The sequence below is a fragment of the Panthera tigris genome, chromosome A1 (genome assembly GCF_018350195.1).
Source record: "Panthera tigris isolate Pti1 chromosome A1, P.tigris_Pti1_mat1.1, whole genome shotgun sequence".
In the NCBI taxonomy this organism is placed as follows: domain Eukaryota; kingdom Metazoa; phylum Chordata; class Mammalia; order Carnivora; family Felidae; genus Panthera; species Panthera tigris.
In genome coordinates, this window is record NC_056660.1 from 111,870,394 (window position 1) to 111,885,848 (window position 15,455).

A 15,455-nucleotide genomic window follows, 5' to 3' on the forward strand; every position below is an offset into this window, starting at 1 on the left:
AGCGGGGAGATGTGGGGGTTCCAGGGGGTGAGAAGGACAAGTCGCTCTGCGGACTGAGGATAGCAGAGTGTGGACAGCAGACAGAGCAGGGCCACGGATTAGTTTTTGTAGTCAAGAGACAGGGGTCACATGTTGATCATTCAGGCATCACTTTGGAACAACAAACGGGCCTTTGTTCTTCTCTCAGACCAGGAAGACTTACACTATGTTCAGCAAGGTCTGAATGGGACATTGAGGGATGCGGTGAGGGTAGAGGACAGAGCACAGGCCTGGTGCGGACAGAAACCCAGCCCTCCTCACCGGCCAGGTCACTTGGGGCAGGGCCTTCCCCTCTCCGGGCCCCGGCGCCACAAGGTCAGCGTCTCTGGGGCAGTGGGGATGTGAATAATCCCGGCCTGGGCCCTCACGTCACTGCATCTCTCCACAGACTCGCCTGCAGGCCGGCGTCAACTATGGGGACACCATCAGCTGCATCCGCACGGTGTACAGGAGGGAGAGTGTAAGTGCCCCCCGCCCCGGGGCAGGGCCTGGAGCCGCACCCGCCAGGGACTCCCACGAACGAACAGCTCGAAGCCTGCCCAGGCCCGGGCACCGTGGCCACGGTCCTGATGCCAGCCCATCGGGTGGGAGGCCTGATCATTGCTTTTGGCTCAGCGTTGCCTCCTCCCTCCTCATCTCACACCACCACACCTCAAGTGTCGTGCGTCACCTAAACTTAACCCTGCCACCTCGTGCAGTGTTACTGGAGAGAGACCCGATTTTGTGTAACCTGTCTGGAATTTGGAGTCACAGGAAGGAGAAGTCCTGTGAAAACAGGGTGACCCGTCCATTGTCAAAGCCAAACGAGAGGCCACTAAACCACGCGCTCACTGGCTTCCCTTCCTGTGGCGGGAGCCAGGCCCTTCTGATTCCAGATGTCCAGCGCTGACTTGTACCTCAGGTTTCTTGAGACCAGGAGGCCCAAGATTTTCCTTTTCCAAGGGGAAAACTGAATAATATTTTTTTAAGTTTGTTTATTTTTGAGAGAGAGCACACACATGCATATGAGCGGGGGAGGGCCAGAGAGAGACAGAGAGAGAATCCCAAGCAGGTCCCACCCTGTCAGCGCAGAGCCTGACTCAGGGCTCGAACTCACAAACCCTGAGATCATGACGTGAGCTGAAATCCAAAGTCGCACACCTAACTGACTGAGCCACCCAGGTGCCCCAGTTTTGAATAATATCTTATAGAGGGTATCAGGTACCCTTCTTGAGAATTAGCTTGTGCTTTCCGAAGACTTTCTCAGGCCCCTCTTTGGGGAGTTTAAAATACATTTTCTGATTTGTGATGAAATGACAATTTATTTATTTATTTATTTTAACGTTTATTTATTTTTGAGACAGAGAGAGAGAGAGCATGAACGGGGGAGGGTCAGAGAGAGGGAGACACAGAACCTGAAACAGGCTCCAGGCTCTGAGCCGTCAGCCCAGAGCCCGATGTGGGGCTCGAACTCACGAACTGTGAGATCGTGACCTGAGCCGAAGTCGGACGCTTAACCGACTGAGCCACCCAGGCGCCCCTGAAATGACAGTTTAAAGAAGTGGTCAGTTACAAGCCCCGTGGCAGCCCTGGGCTTTCCCTTGAGTCCCTGGAAATGTGGCCCCATTGCTGACCACCACCTTTTCCACGGCCTCCATCATAGGAGGTGCCCTGGGGCTCGGGAGCCTCCCATCCATCCGCTCTCAGAGATTTTCCTCAAAGGTGTGTTTTTTGTTTGGGTGTTCTAACTCTCTTGATAGGCTGCTTGACAACGGACTACAAACCTCACTCTCGCTGTTCCCGGCGACGTGCAATTCGTCACTCCCCTGAAAGGTGGCCATCAATTCTGCTTTTTGGCACACATGGTCCCCATTGCCTGCCAGCCAATGTCCCAGCGCCGGGGGTTTTGTGGGAACTGTGGGCGTTCCTTGGAGACTCAGCACTTTGGGGCTAAGTGATGTCCCACATTATCTGGAGGACTTGTTTTGGAGGGAGGACCTGAGGCAGGCTGTGTGTGAACGTGTGCGTGGGAGGCGTCCTGCCTCTGACAGGGTGCAAACACCTAGGTCAGGATTAGCAGGTTTGTGTCGGCCCTGGAGTTTGTACAACAGCTTCCTGGTGCTTTTTCGCTTTTGGCACAGAGCTAAAAGTATGTGCTGGCCTAACTCCTCCAAGGGCCTCTGGAATTTTCCAGGTTTCGGAGGAGTGTCTGTGATGTTCCTCAAGAGTGCAGGGTGGAGGGGAGCCTGGGTGGCTCAGTCGGTTAGGTGTCCGACTTAGGCTCAGGTCATGACCTCACAGTTTGTGGGTTCAAGCCCTGCACTGGGCTCTGGGCTGACAGCTCAAATTCTGTGTCTCCCTCTCTCTCTGCCCCTCCCCAGCTCGTTCTCTGTCTCTCCCTCCCTCTCTCCCTCCGTCACTCTCTCCCTGTCTCAAAAATAAAGAAACATTAAAAAAAATTTTTTTTAAAAAAGAGTGCAGTGTGGAAAGGACCCTCTCCTCAGCCTGCAGCCCCCTCTCCTGTGGTTTCTGTGTATGTGCAGAAACCTTCTGAGGACTCTGCTCCCCTTAGACCCTCCCCATAGGCTTGGCACATTGAATTTTAGTCACCTGTCAGTTTGTCTGGCCCTGTCCCCCTCCCCTTTCCTGCACCCAGAGCGTAGGCTCAGTGAGGGCAGCGAGGATTTCTTATGGTGTCCCCATCTCCCCCTGGCACCTGGCAGATGTTTCAGAGAATGGTGCTTGGCAAGTCTGTGCTACCCTCTAGGGCTCCTCACAGCCTGGTATCCATCCAGCCCAAGAACACGGCCACCCTGGTGGCAAATACAGATTCCAGGCCCAGGACACCTAGACTCAGGAAACAAAACTGCATACACGCGCTGATTTCTCCGCCCAGGGCAAGAATGCCCTGGAGAGCACCCCCTCACCTGCCATGGCTCTCCTATCACTCAGCATCCTCTTGTATTCTTGTCGCTGTCATAATGATTTATTTTTCCTGTAGTGTCACCTCACCAGCCTGCGGGCTCCCAGGCGGGCAGGGACTGTGCGGAGCGCAGCGTGGGGAGCTCGGCGCCTTGGCCTGCAGACGTCCCCGGGCCCTCATGCTCCACTGCCCTCGTTTTCCCACAGGTCTTCGGCTTCTTCAAGGGCATGTCCTTTCCCCTTGCCAGCATCGCGGTCTACAACTCTGCGGTGTTTGGGGTCTTCAGTAACACGCAGAGGTTCCTCAGCCAGCACCACTGCAGGGAGCCCGGGGCCAGCCCGTCCGGCACCCTGTCTGACCTTCTCCTGGCCAGCATGGTGGCTGGCGTGGTCTCTGTGGGGCTGGGCACGCCCGTAGACCTCATCAAGATCCGGTTGCAGATGCAAACACAGCCATTTCAGGAAGGTAAGAGTAGGGGAGGGGTCCTGATGCCTGGGTACCTGCGACCCTTGGCTGGTTCGCCGGTCTGGGATGCAGCTGTTAATGTCCTTTTCATTGAGCAGAGCCTCTGCATGGTCACGTGATAGTCTATAATTATTCTTCTTATCTGTAGTATCTATCATTAATTAGATGATTAATCAATTGTTCTGTGCCAGGTGCCTACCTAGAGCCCTGTGTATGTTCACTTAATTGGTCTTCATAACAATTGTGTAAGGCAGGTGCTATTACTGCGTCCATTTTGCAGAGGAGAAAACCAGGTCTCTCGGAGGTTGAGATACCTATACAACGCCACACAGCTAATGACCGGTGGGTGAGGAGCAGCTACATAATTTGCAGTGTCCAGTGTGGGAGGAAAATGTGGGATTCCTTATCGAAAACTTATTAAGAATTTTCAAAGAGCATCCCAGAGCATTAAATCAGGCATGGGGACCTGAGGAACTCACAGACGGATCTCAAACCCACACACTTGTCCACAACACCAGGGTGTGCAGCCAGGACGTCTCATACCTAGACCACCAGCTGTAGGGGGTGAGGGGTCACTCCTCTCCCCCTCCTTGACTTTGTAGTTAGAGCTTCATTTCTTGGTGTGCTACACAGCAACCCTGTACCACATGCCGAGTCTGCTGCTTCCTCTCTGCTGAGAAAGGAGTTTCTGTGTCTTTTCCTGGGAGTGGTTTTGATAAAGGAGGATGGAAAGAACGGGAAGGCACTTGGTGTGCAGAGTAGAAAGTGCCAGCTTGCACGGAAGGATAAGCTGGGGGCCTTAGGTTTCAATCCCTCCACGTACAGTTCTTGACTCTGACTGCACTCTGTCTCATCAGGGTAAGATACGCCCCTGCCTGGGCCACCGTCTCCTTTCTGTATAATGGAAGGGCTGGATCTGTGGTGCTTCCTGACACCTCAGATGTCTGGTCTGGGCTGACAGCTCTCGTGGATAAGACTCCTCTCCCTGGCAGCCTTTTGAATGACCTGTATGTGACGTCTCTGCCCTCAGAGGCTGGGGCTCAGCTGGGCTCTACAGTCAAAGCCCCGTAATACACTGGGGAGCATTCCAGCCAGCCCAGCAGCTCTTCTGCCTTGATTCAGCCCGCACATCTTGTCCAGCCCAGGATGTATTCGGGACAAGGCTGTACATTCCCTGAGCATGATGCTGGTATCCCCACTGGGGCATGTGGAGGGTCTGGGACCAGCTGCCCTAACCAGTTGCGTCATGGCTCAAGGATTCTCAGTACCCCCCAGGCCCACAGTCACTGTCATCATGTGGGTGACACAGGGCAACAAACAGGTTGGCTCCTCTGGAGGGTTACAGCACACCCGTGTTGGGACCACTAAGAGACCTGCGGGGCAAGGGGATCCCACCTCCACCTGTTTGACATACTGAGTCATGTCTTGGTACAATTTAGTTGAGTCGAAGCATTGCACCTCACAGAAATGTCTGAAGCTTGCTGATCTGGTCCTGTCCCAGAGGCAAAAGCAAAGATGTAGAGGAATGAACATCATGAAGAGACTGAGAACAGGGAGTCCTGGCTCCCAGCCTGGTGTTTTCTCTGTCCTATTTCAGGAAAGCTTTATGTCCATCTCAGGCAGAGAGGAACTCTCTCCTTAAGTCTTAAAACTCTTTGGGATCGGACGTTGGAAGATTTACCATTGATGAGTCTTCTGCTCCTGGGGGCAGACCTGCGTCCTTCACAACCTGGGCACTTTGACCCCGGAAAGGGAGGAAAAAGGGCTAGGTGTGCATGTGCCTACTGGGGGAGGCGAGGCACAGCCAGCCCGGACACCGGGGGAGGTGTTTCTCAAGAAATGCCTTCCTTAGGAAAGCCTGGGACATTTGGAGGCAAATTAAGTGATTCCATCCTCTGTCCTGCCCTCTCCCACCCCCAACCTTCCCCACAGAGGGTGCTAGAATGGTGGCTATAACCTGGCAGGCCTGAACCACAGGGGATCTTGAGGCCAGGCTAAAAGCCTCTGGCTCCTGGAGGAAGGATGGGAGACAGTCCAGGAAGGGCCAGACCCAAGAAGGGTCCCAAAGCTGGGTGCAACCAGCCAGTTTTAGGGAGCTGGGCAGCTGCAACAGCTCACTGTATGCCTGACCGTGTGTGTGCCATTCAACTCACACCCCAGCTCGACACTGTAAGGTCTGTATAGCTGTTAGCCCTGTTCATTTACCCAGCACACTAGGTATGCATGTGCTGTGGGCCAGCACAGCACTGAGGGTCACCTGTGCTTGCTCACCAGCAACCAAGAGAGCCTGACGTATAGCCCTCCCAGGCTATAGCCCTCCCAGGCTGTAGTCCTCCCAAACTGCCCACCTGGGAAGTCCAGACCCTTCTGGGGCCTTGTCTCCTGGATAAGCTCTCCGAGCAGTGACAACATGGAGACCAGTGTGCCCTCCCTGTCCCTCTCCACCAGGATGCGGAGGAGGAGGAGGGATGTGATTTCTCGGCCCAACTCCTGTATGGGTGGAACCCTGCCCATAGCCTTCTATGGTGAATTCATCCGGAATGCCCGAAGGAAACTCGTTGTCTTTAGTCAATCCCTCGAGGCAGCAACAGAAAATGAACATGTGTTTATTCTGTCCTTTTCAATGTGCCAGGAAACTGGCCTTTTGTGGGCTCAGGGGAGGCTCTTAATAAGAGGACAGGGGAATTTCCTGCAGGCAAACATTTCTCAGCTCTGCAGTTCTAAGTCTTAGCACCTGGGCCCCCTGGGGCTTAGCTGGCAGGTGTGAGGACAGAGGTGGTTTACCTGAGCAAGTGCAGGGAGGGTAGAAACTAGGAATGCAGCATCCGCCTGAGCTGTGCTCCCCAAGCCTCTCGTCTGGGCTCAGCCAGATCACAGCAGTGGGGGCTGAGTAGCTAGTATTTACTGAACCTGTATCCTGTGCCAGGCACCATGTGAAGAGCTCTGTGTGAGTCTCATCTTCCTAGCAACCCCGTTCCTAGACCTTTACAAAGGGGAGCCCGAGGCATGTCCTGAGGTTCCTCCCCCGGGGGGAAGTGGAGTGACTCAGGGCCCACTGGTGCTGTTTCTTTGTCTGCCCGGATGTAGAAGCAGCTTTGATAACACTCCTCGGGCCTTGGCACAAAGTTACCATAAATCTAGCATCGGTCTTGAGGGAGAAAGTGGGCTGGGAGCATGTCTCCAAAAGGACATTGTTTAAAGTAATAGGCCCCGCTCCTGGAATCCAAGGGATGGGTGTGAATTCTGTGTCTGCCTGGTCTGTTGTTCACCCCCAGTCCAGCTGCCTGGGGTGGGAGAGCGGGGGTGGGGCTGGGGGGAGGTCTTTGGTAGCTATCATGCTGCAGGGTATGGAGCAGAAGAGGCTGGCCCTGTGCCACCAGGCAATACTTTGCGCCAGGAGCCTCTCCAGGAAAGCGGAAGGACGCGGCTTTCTTTTCCTCGTCCCTCAGAAACCCTCTAGGCCAGAGATGGAAGGCTCAAAGACTCACTGAGACCTGGGAGGTACCATAAGTGAGCAGAGGTGCCTGGAAAATGTACCCACTTCCGTTTTCCTTGACACCCACAGCCCTCCTAACCTACATTTCATTTTTCCTCTTTTGACTGAAATGTGGACACAGAACACGTTTCACTTTCGCTATCACTGCCGTTGCAAAAGCAGCAGCTCAAGCACGAGTCAGCTTTGGTGCCAGGGAAGGCAGCAGGGAGTGGTGGGGACTGTGGCAAGGGTGGCTCACATCCTGTCTGAGGGGTCAGCTATGACCCCATCCCAGGTCCCAGTTGCCGCATGGCCTGGATTGGAAATTGTCAGGCAAACTAATTAAAAGCAAAACCAGACACAAACACAAGGCTGTGAAGCCCGAAGCACTGTGTGGACTGGATCAGCGTGTGGCTGGTCCTGACTTAGCGGCTTGTGGTCTTGGTTCTGGGTCAGGCCCGCTCCGTGTGGTGACTGTGCTGAGCTGGGCGTTTGCAGGCAGCCTTGGGCAGGGCTTGTGGGATTGTCCACGGTTTGTGGCTTTACCCCAGAATTGTCCAAACCACTTCCTGGGTAGAGACGATGGGCCGTGAGAGACTGTGCCCATATACTGAAGCTGGGTGCCGGGGGTCTCTGGCATCTTTGCTTTGGGACATGTGATAGGTAGAATGGAGGCCACGTCAAGGTCAGAGTTCAGCTCAGCTGAAGGCTTGCAAATATAGCACCAGGGAGCTCATCCTGATTATCTACCAGTGGTGACCCGTGGTTGAAAAGGTACAAAAGACATGAAGCTCCTGGGTGGCTCAGTCAGTTAAGTGTCTGTCTCTTGTCTTGGGCTCAGGTCCTGATCTCACAGTTTGTGGGTTCGAGCCCCGCATCAGGCTCTGTGCTGACAGTGCAGAGCCTGCTTGGGATTCTCTCTCAATCTCTCAATCTCTCTCTCTCTCTCTCTCTCTCTCTCTCCCTCCCCCACCCCCCCTTCACTCCCTCCCTCCCTCCCCTTGCGTCTCTGGCTCTCCCTGACTTGTAGTTTATCTTTCAAAATAAATGAATAAACTTAAAAAAAAAATGTACATAAGACAGAACATTAAATGTAGAGGGAGAATGTCCAAATATAATCACTGTTACTACAGTAATGTGTGTCTTTTTCTAAATAAAGTATATATTTTAATTAAATATTTAAATATAAAGTATTTTAATTAAAATATTTTAAGAGGTTGTCCTTATGTAGACAGTTTCATATTCTGTTTTAAGTCAATATTATAACAAATATTTTCCATTTATGAAAATGGCATATAAAATTACTTAAAATAGATGACTAATATTTAAAATCGATGTGCATCTCTGTGCACACAAGGCCCACAGACACACATGTATCGAGAGGGATGATACAGTGTGGCAAAAATGCAATTTCTGGAGTTAGACTGCCTGCTTCTAATCCTATCTCCATGAGAACCCAGGACCCCTGGGTAGCTCTCCTAACGTCACCCAGCCTCAGTTTCCTCATCGGCAAAGCAGGCATAACCATACTAGCTACTTCATAACAGGGTTAGAACGGAATGATGTATCACACGTGACTATTTTAGCACAATGCCTAGCTCGTTGAAAACATGAAATAAGTGTTAGCTGTACTATTAAACTTCTGTAACCACCTTTCCCGTGATGGACGTTTAGGTTTTTGACCGTTTGTTCTCTTTTGAAAATAGTAATGTGCTCAGGCAACGCGTCCATAAGGAGTTGCTTTCAGTTAGGGTTGTTTCCCTAAATGTGTGGGCTCTTTGATTCATGAATGAGTCAAAAGTTCTGGTCATTTTTAAGATTCTTGGCACATACTGTGAAATTGTTCTACAGAAGCGTTTTACCAAATTACATCAGCAGTTGCCGAAGTTGAGAGGGAAGTTCTGTCTGGCTCTGACTGCCGCTGCATACTAAACAGCAGTTACCCCGCACGAAAACTCTTATAACTTAGCAGAGGTTTTCTGTTGGTGCCCCTGCCGCCTGGCCAGCAAGGAAAGGCTGGCCTGGGTTCAGCTGGATGTGGCCTGGACTGTAAGGCACCTGTGAAGAAACCCTCCCTTTTAAGTCATCCTTACACTGTGTGTGGGCATGAGCCTCCCTGGGTGCCCTACCAGGCCTGAACTGGAATTCAGGGCTGTGGTCCCAGAGGCCAGCAATCCCTCTGCCGCCTGGGCCAAGTCATATCCTGGAGGTCTATGGCCATTCACACTCACTTCTCCATCTTCGAGCTTTCAGGTCTGTGTTTTAACCAAGAGCCTGATTAATGTGCGTATCACAAAGACCTCAACCCCCCAGGAGGGCAGAGTTTGGGGCCTAGAGGAGGAGGGCTCAGCATTAACTCTGTGCTGACCAGCCTCTAATTTCACCAGGCCCAGTTGAAGGCAGAGAGCTGAGTGTTATACCTGTTGGAACACAGTCTCTGATTCTTTCATTCACAAGCCTTTCCTGAGCTCTTGCTGTGAGCCACCCAGAGTAGATAAATCAGAGGTATCAGACGCACAGCCCCTGCCTCCAGGGAGCACACAGTCTGGTGGGGTGTAGCAAAATGAGAAGGGCCTATGGAAGGCTCTGGCACCTCGGAGTCTGGCTCTGCAGGTCAGGAAGACTCCAGAGAGCAAGTGGCCATTGATGGGGTGTTTGAATATTGGCTAGGCTTTGGAGAGGAAAATGTGGTGATGGAGAGGGGTTTCAAACAGAGGAAACCTGTAGGGACAGGGTCAGAGGCGGGAAAAAGCAGGCATGTGACAGAACGAGTGAACCGTTCTTGGTTAGGGCAGGGAGGGGAAGGTGCAGAGTGAGTTGTGAACATCTTGGATTTCTTTTTTTTTTTTTTTTTTAATTTTTTAATGTTTATTTTTGAGAGAGACAGAGTGTGAGTGGGGGAGGGGCAGAGAGAGAGGAAGACACAGAATCCGAAGCAGGCTCCAGGTTCTGAGCCGTCAGCACAGAGCCTGATGTAGGGCTCGAACTCACGAACTGTGAGATCAAGACCTGAGCTGAATTTGGACACTTAACCAACTGAGCCACCCAGGCGCCCCTGAACAGCTTGGATTTCTTACCCGAGGGTGGGCTAAGGTGCCCTTCAGCAGGCAGAGAGGCATATTGGACACCAGAATGACCATGCAGAGCTGTGTGGTAGGAAGGTGGATCCGGCCTTCAGAAGGAGAGGTGAATGGGTTGTTTTGGGGGCTGTAGCCTTAGACCAGGGAACAGGGGGCCCAGGGCTTTGGGGACAGAGGGGAGTGGTCCATGGGAGGCATCTGTGATGGAGAATCAGTGGGCCAAGCAGGAGAGAGGGAAGGGTCTAAAATGACCCAGGACTTGCCATTTGGGTGACTGTCAGGGAGGAAGCCTCCCACACGGGGAATTAAGCGGCACGTGAAGTATGTTGAGGCCGCGCTTGGCGTGGAGCAGGTGACCCGTATACACTTCTTGTCCCTGCTGCAGTTTTGGAGACTGGCAGGAGGGCAGGCATGAGTGAGAACATGCTGAGTTTGGCTGGGTTCCTGTGCGAGGTACTGCAGCTGGAATATCAGGGTGGGAGCAATAGTCAGGGGTGTGACAGCAAAGTGACAGCTGAAGTGAGCCGCAGAAAGGAAGAGGGTGGAGATGAGTGGGAAAATGCCAGGAAGGAGCTCCCGCAACACCAGCAGCTGTATAGTCAGCAGTTACTGAGCCCCTACCACGTGCACCCCGCCTTTAAATCATCATACCATTCTCTGTATCTTACAGATAGAGAAACTGAGGCTCAGGTCGTGTGACGTGTCTGTGCTCCCTCAGCTGTTACATGGTGTCTCGGGGCATTGCTCCCGGCTGTCCACCTCCATGGTCCCTGGAGGCAGAGTCCTGGGAGGCCCCTGTCACCAATGTCGTGTAAAGGGAATCAAGAGGGGAGAATTGCTGAAGAGGACGTGACACTGGGGACAGAGACCAAAGGGTGGGGAAGGAAAAAGCCTTTCCGTTTCCAGGTTGTGAGAGAAGAGCAAAGCAGATGATGCAGGGCCAGAGGAAGGAGGTTGAGGGAGCCCTCATTGGAAGGCCTGACTCTACCATGTTCAAGATTATATGAACAGAATGAAGGGGAGAGTGTGGCCAGGATTTGAGGAGAAGAAGGTCCTGATTTCTGAACATGCCTAGGTGAGATAAATAGGGCTGGAGTGGTGACAGCAGGGAGGGCCACGTGAGGGCTAGATCTGGGCAGGCAAGATCATCAACCACGCACCAGCATACAAAGCCTGTTTGGGCTTCAGGATCTGCATGATGACAAGATGGGGTAGAACCATTTGTCCGATTTTTCTGAATCTTCAGAGATGTCCGGCTGGGAAAGTCACCAACCATGTCTGGGAGGCCCTGACTACCTCGGTTTGTCTCTTTGGCAACAGAGTTTTATTGCCACCATAAAGATGTGTGGCTGCCAAGAAAAACACTCTTCTTCAGGCAGGTTGGCCTTGGGGAGGAGCAGCCTTCTGATAGAGCAGATCTTTCAAGACTTTGCCATTGCAGGGCAGGAATTATTGATGCTAAACTCCCTCAATCTTGGTCCATTTAACTCCTGAAGAAGAGGGCCTGTGTGGGAGGACAGGCACCCTTGGAGCATGTCAAAGGACTGGAGACAAGCCAGGACCGTACAGCCTGAGCCTTCTTCTTATGTAGGCTGTGAACTGCCAGTGGTACGTGAGGGCTGGAGCAATAGCAGCCCTAAAGTGAAAGGAGGAAATGTGTGCAGAGGCCAGGCCTTTAGCCATGTAGTTCAAGAGGAGTCCTTGAATTCTGGATGGTTTGGCTGAATCTTTTCCAAACTGTGGTCCCACACCGCTAGCAGAGATGAATGAAGGTGCGTACAACATAACACATGCCACTGTGCAGGTGATATACCTGGGTGACATATCCATTTGGTCTCTAAATCAATTGACGAGGGCAAATAGTGTTCTGATTTCAGACTTGACGTTAGCATTGGTAGTTTCTGGCCCTGCGTGGGCGTCTCCCGCAATCTCCCACAGTAGGTTTGGCCTCAGGCCACTGCTGCCCGAGGTTGGTACTACCAGCACTTCGAGAATCTGGAGTCGTATCAGGATAGGGGCGCTAAAAATAGGAGTGACTATCCGCCTCAAGTAAAGTTCATTTGTCAACATGCTCACTCAATTTTCACAAAAGCCAAAAGAAATTGACAGGCTATTTATCCTTCCCCTTTTGTAGATGATGAGGAAACTCAGGGCCAGAGTGGTTGAGTCTTTTCCACCAGGTTGTACAGTAGATGGCAATTGAGCAACAAAGCAAACCCCAGCTGCTTCTAATCCGGGGCTCTTTCTACTAAACCATCTGCCTGTCTTGGACTCTTCAGACCATAAGGAAACTGCTGGACTCATTGGAAACAGGAAGTGAACGAGAGCTTCCCGGTTGGTAACATTCCGAAGAAGTGCCCTGAGGGGTTTGCCCAGCCTGCGTAAACCCACATCATAGAAGTTACACCCGGCTTGTCTGCTGGAGGATGTATATCCACAGTACGGCATGCTTCCATGACATTTTGGAATAGCGCAGTAGCCGGGACCATGATTTGGGAGTTTCTTCCGGTATCTACAGCCTCAGGGACAAGGACCAGACAGGACCAGGACTGGATGAATGCCAAGCTAGGGAGAGAAACTTTGGGAGGCCTAAGTCCTGAGAGCTGCCTGGTCAGATGCTCAAGTGTTGACTGAGTGGATATTGAGGCACAAAGCAGACACTGTGTCAGGTACAGGGTCACGGTGCTCTAGGACAGGCCGTAGCGTGGGATTCCTGTCATCAGGAAACTCCTTGCTCGGTTAGGATACAACAACATGTTCAGAAAACAGCAGCATCTAGAACAGAACTTTTAATAGGGGGTAGCGCCTTTGCAGGCACTGGGAGGGGTGATCCCAGCTTTTCCTAAGAATACCTTTAAAATACAGGGGCGCCTGGGTGGCTCAGTAGGTTAAGCGGCCGACTTCAGCTCAGGTCACGATCTCGCGGTCCGTGAGTTCGAGCCCCGTGTCAGGCTCTGGGCTGATGGCTCGGAGGCTGGAGCCTGCTTCCATTCTGTGTCTCCCTCTCTCTCTGCCCCTCCCCCGTTCATGCTCTGTCTCTCTCTGTCTCAAAAATAAATAAACGTTAAAAAAAATTTATAAAAAAAATAAAAAATAAATAAAAATAAATAAAATACATTAAATGGGGTCCAACCCATAGAAGAGCAGCTGTACTTTAAGTGTCCATGGATAAAGCAAGCACCTATGGCAAGAAGTTACTATGGATAATTAGTATATTTAGGTACATTTTTGTCATGTCCCCCCCAATAACGCCTACACATAAGAGAAAAATGGTTATACATGTATGTGAGATATTTTAGGAATTATGTGAATCTATAATGCTAACCGATTTGTGGGTCCCTTGAAATAAGTCCATGCTCCCAACTTGCTAGTCCGCTAGCCTAGAAGTATTTGAACACAGAAAACTTGGTAAACCTGCATGTCACTGACTGGGACCAGCAGGACCTTGTCTGTGGATGGCTTATTTGTTAAGGATTTTCTGTAGAAAATGACCTGCTGAGGGGCGCCTGGGTGGCTCAGTCGGTTAAGCGTCCGACTTCGGCTCAGGTTATGATCTTGCAGTCCGTGAGTTCGAGCCCCGCGTCGGGCTCTGTGCTGACAGCTCAGAGCCTGGAGCCTGTTTCAGATTCTGTGTCTCCCTCTCTCTCATCCTCCCCCGTTCATGCTCTGTCTCTCTCTGTCTCCAAAATAAATAAACGTTAAAAAAATTAAAAAAAAAAAAAAAAAGAAAGAAAATGACCTGCTGAGAAATAATGTTGTGTTCCCATCCCATCTCTATGCACCCACGGGAAAGGTCTGGTGGCTCTGTCCCTTCCAGAGAATGGCCAGGCCTTTGTGTTCCTTGTGGCTGGGCCTCTTACCGCTGTGGATCAGTGACTCGCCATTGTGTTTCAGCTGACTGTCCTGTTTCCACAGTCATGGCCCATTGAAGAACTTAAACAGCACTATTTGAGAAGGGAAAGAGATGAAACTGTTTGGTGTTTGTGTCTCAGAAGGGCCCAGCAGTATTCTGTGGCTGTATTTGGGCTTCTGAGAAGAGGGGCAACAGTGGCAAATCTGTGGGGACCCCAGCCTGCGTCTGGGTTGCTTCAGCCCCTCTGAAGTGGGAGAACTCCCAAGAGGTGGCTGCGAGGGTACCTGTTAGGATTGGCCAAACATACAAACCCCCACCCCGTGCAGAGGCATCTGCCTTCAGAGGAACCTCTTGGCCCTGGCAGGGACCAGTAAGCAAGACACCTGACCCTGGTGTGGAGCAGTGGAGCCAGACAGCCTCACTGTGTGGTCTAAGGAGTAATGTTAGGGACCCAGCTAGACAAGGTGAGGGAGCCTGGAGGAGAAGCGATGTTTTTAGGACTGTATAGGCTCTCCTCTGCTCCTGGATGAAGATGACGAGCATGGTAGGGGTCTATTTCATTGACTTTGAGCATCCTGCCTGTCTTGGTATAGGGGGCTTGAGTTTGTCCTCACTGAATTTGGGAAAACAAAACCACAGATGCCCTCAGTGTTTCGGGTGTTTAATCCACACCTGTCATAGTAAAAGGTAATAGGGTCTTGATTTAGGAAAAAAAAAATATCAAGAAAAAATGGTCTAGATAGCAAAGCCTCATGATAAGAAATGATCAAAATTTGATTTATAATTTATCCTCATTTTAGAACAAAAAACTCTAATTAGAGAAACGAAACATCTTTTGTCCTAGAAGGAAATATGTCTAATGTGAATCCCTTCACATGCACCTGTACACCCCCAAGCCAAGCCCTGAAGGTTCAAGAACAGCAGTCTCAGAGCTGGTGGTTCAGTGTGAACAGAGTACTGACCCCAGCATCTCACCTCCTTTCCCCAGTTCCTTCCACAAACAACATGCAGGTCCACGGATTTCAGTTGTGCACATTTCCCAGCGCTGCTTGCCGGCAACCTCCCAAGTCCGCTTTTAAAGGTCACCCAAGTTTGTTCTAAATAGAGTTAACTGTGAACTCTGATTCAGCGCTTTTCTGAGGTCTGCCAAGCCACGCCTCCCCAGGACCTGTCTTCCAAGCCCCGCCCCCTGGACTCCGCCTCCTAAGCCGCGCCTCCCTGGACCAGCCTGTCAAGCCACGCCTCCCCAGGTCCTGTCTCCCAACTTCCTGCCTCCCTGGATCACGCCTCCAAAGCCCCGCCTCTTTAGGCCATGCTTCCCGGGGCCCAGCCTCAGAGCATCTTTTGGCTGGAGCGGCTGATAGGAGTTCCCGCTGTTTTCTGCTTTGTGGTCCCGTGTGAATCATCACGCCTCTGTTGCTAATGCAGATGGGCCCTAACAACCATCGTCCAGTTGAAAGATTTGCTTCTCACTGAGTGACACGTCATTGATGCCACAGAGTTCTTTTACCTTGTAAAGCAAGCAGGAGAGGGTAGGTAGGCTTGGAATCTTTACTGGGACCAAAACAGTTTGTTTCAAGTGTAAGACGTCATTTTTTCAGTAAGGTGTGTTGACCCAGGTGCATGCAATTGTCACAGTTC

General features: G+C 51.5%; 1 protein-coding gene across 2 annotated transcripts in view; it reads left to right on the plus strand.

Annotated features, from left to right (window-relative positions):
• The window catches only part of SLC25A48 (solute carrier family 25 member 48), a 43,274-nt gene that overhangs the window by 10,104 nt on the left and 17,715 nt on the right, over window positions 1-15,455 (plus strand). For both annotated transcript variants that reach the window (XM_042984377.1, XM_042984383.1), the window contains exons 3-4: window positions 428-499; window positions 3,148-3,406. In XM_042984377.1, coding sequence (XP_042840311.1) covers window positions 428-499; window positions 3,148-3,406 — 331 coding nt within the window. The remainder of the gene's footprint in view (window positions 1-427; window positions 500-3,147; window positions 3,407-15,455) is intronic.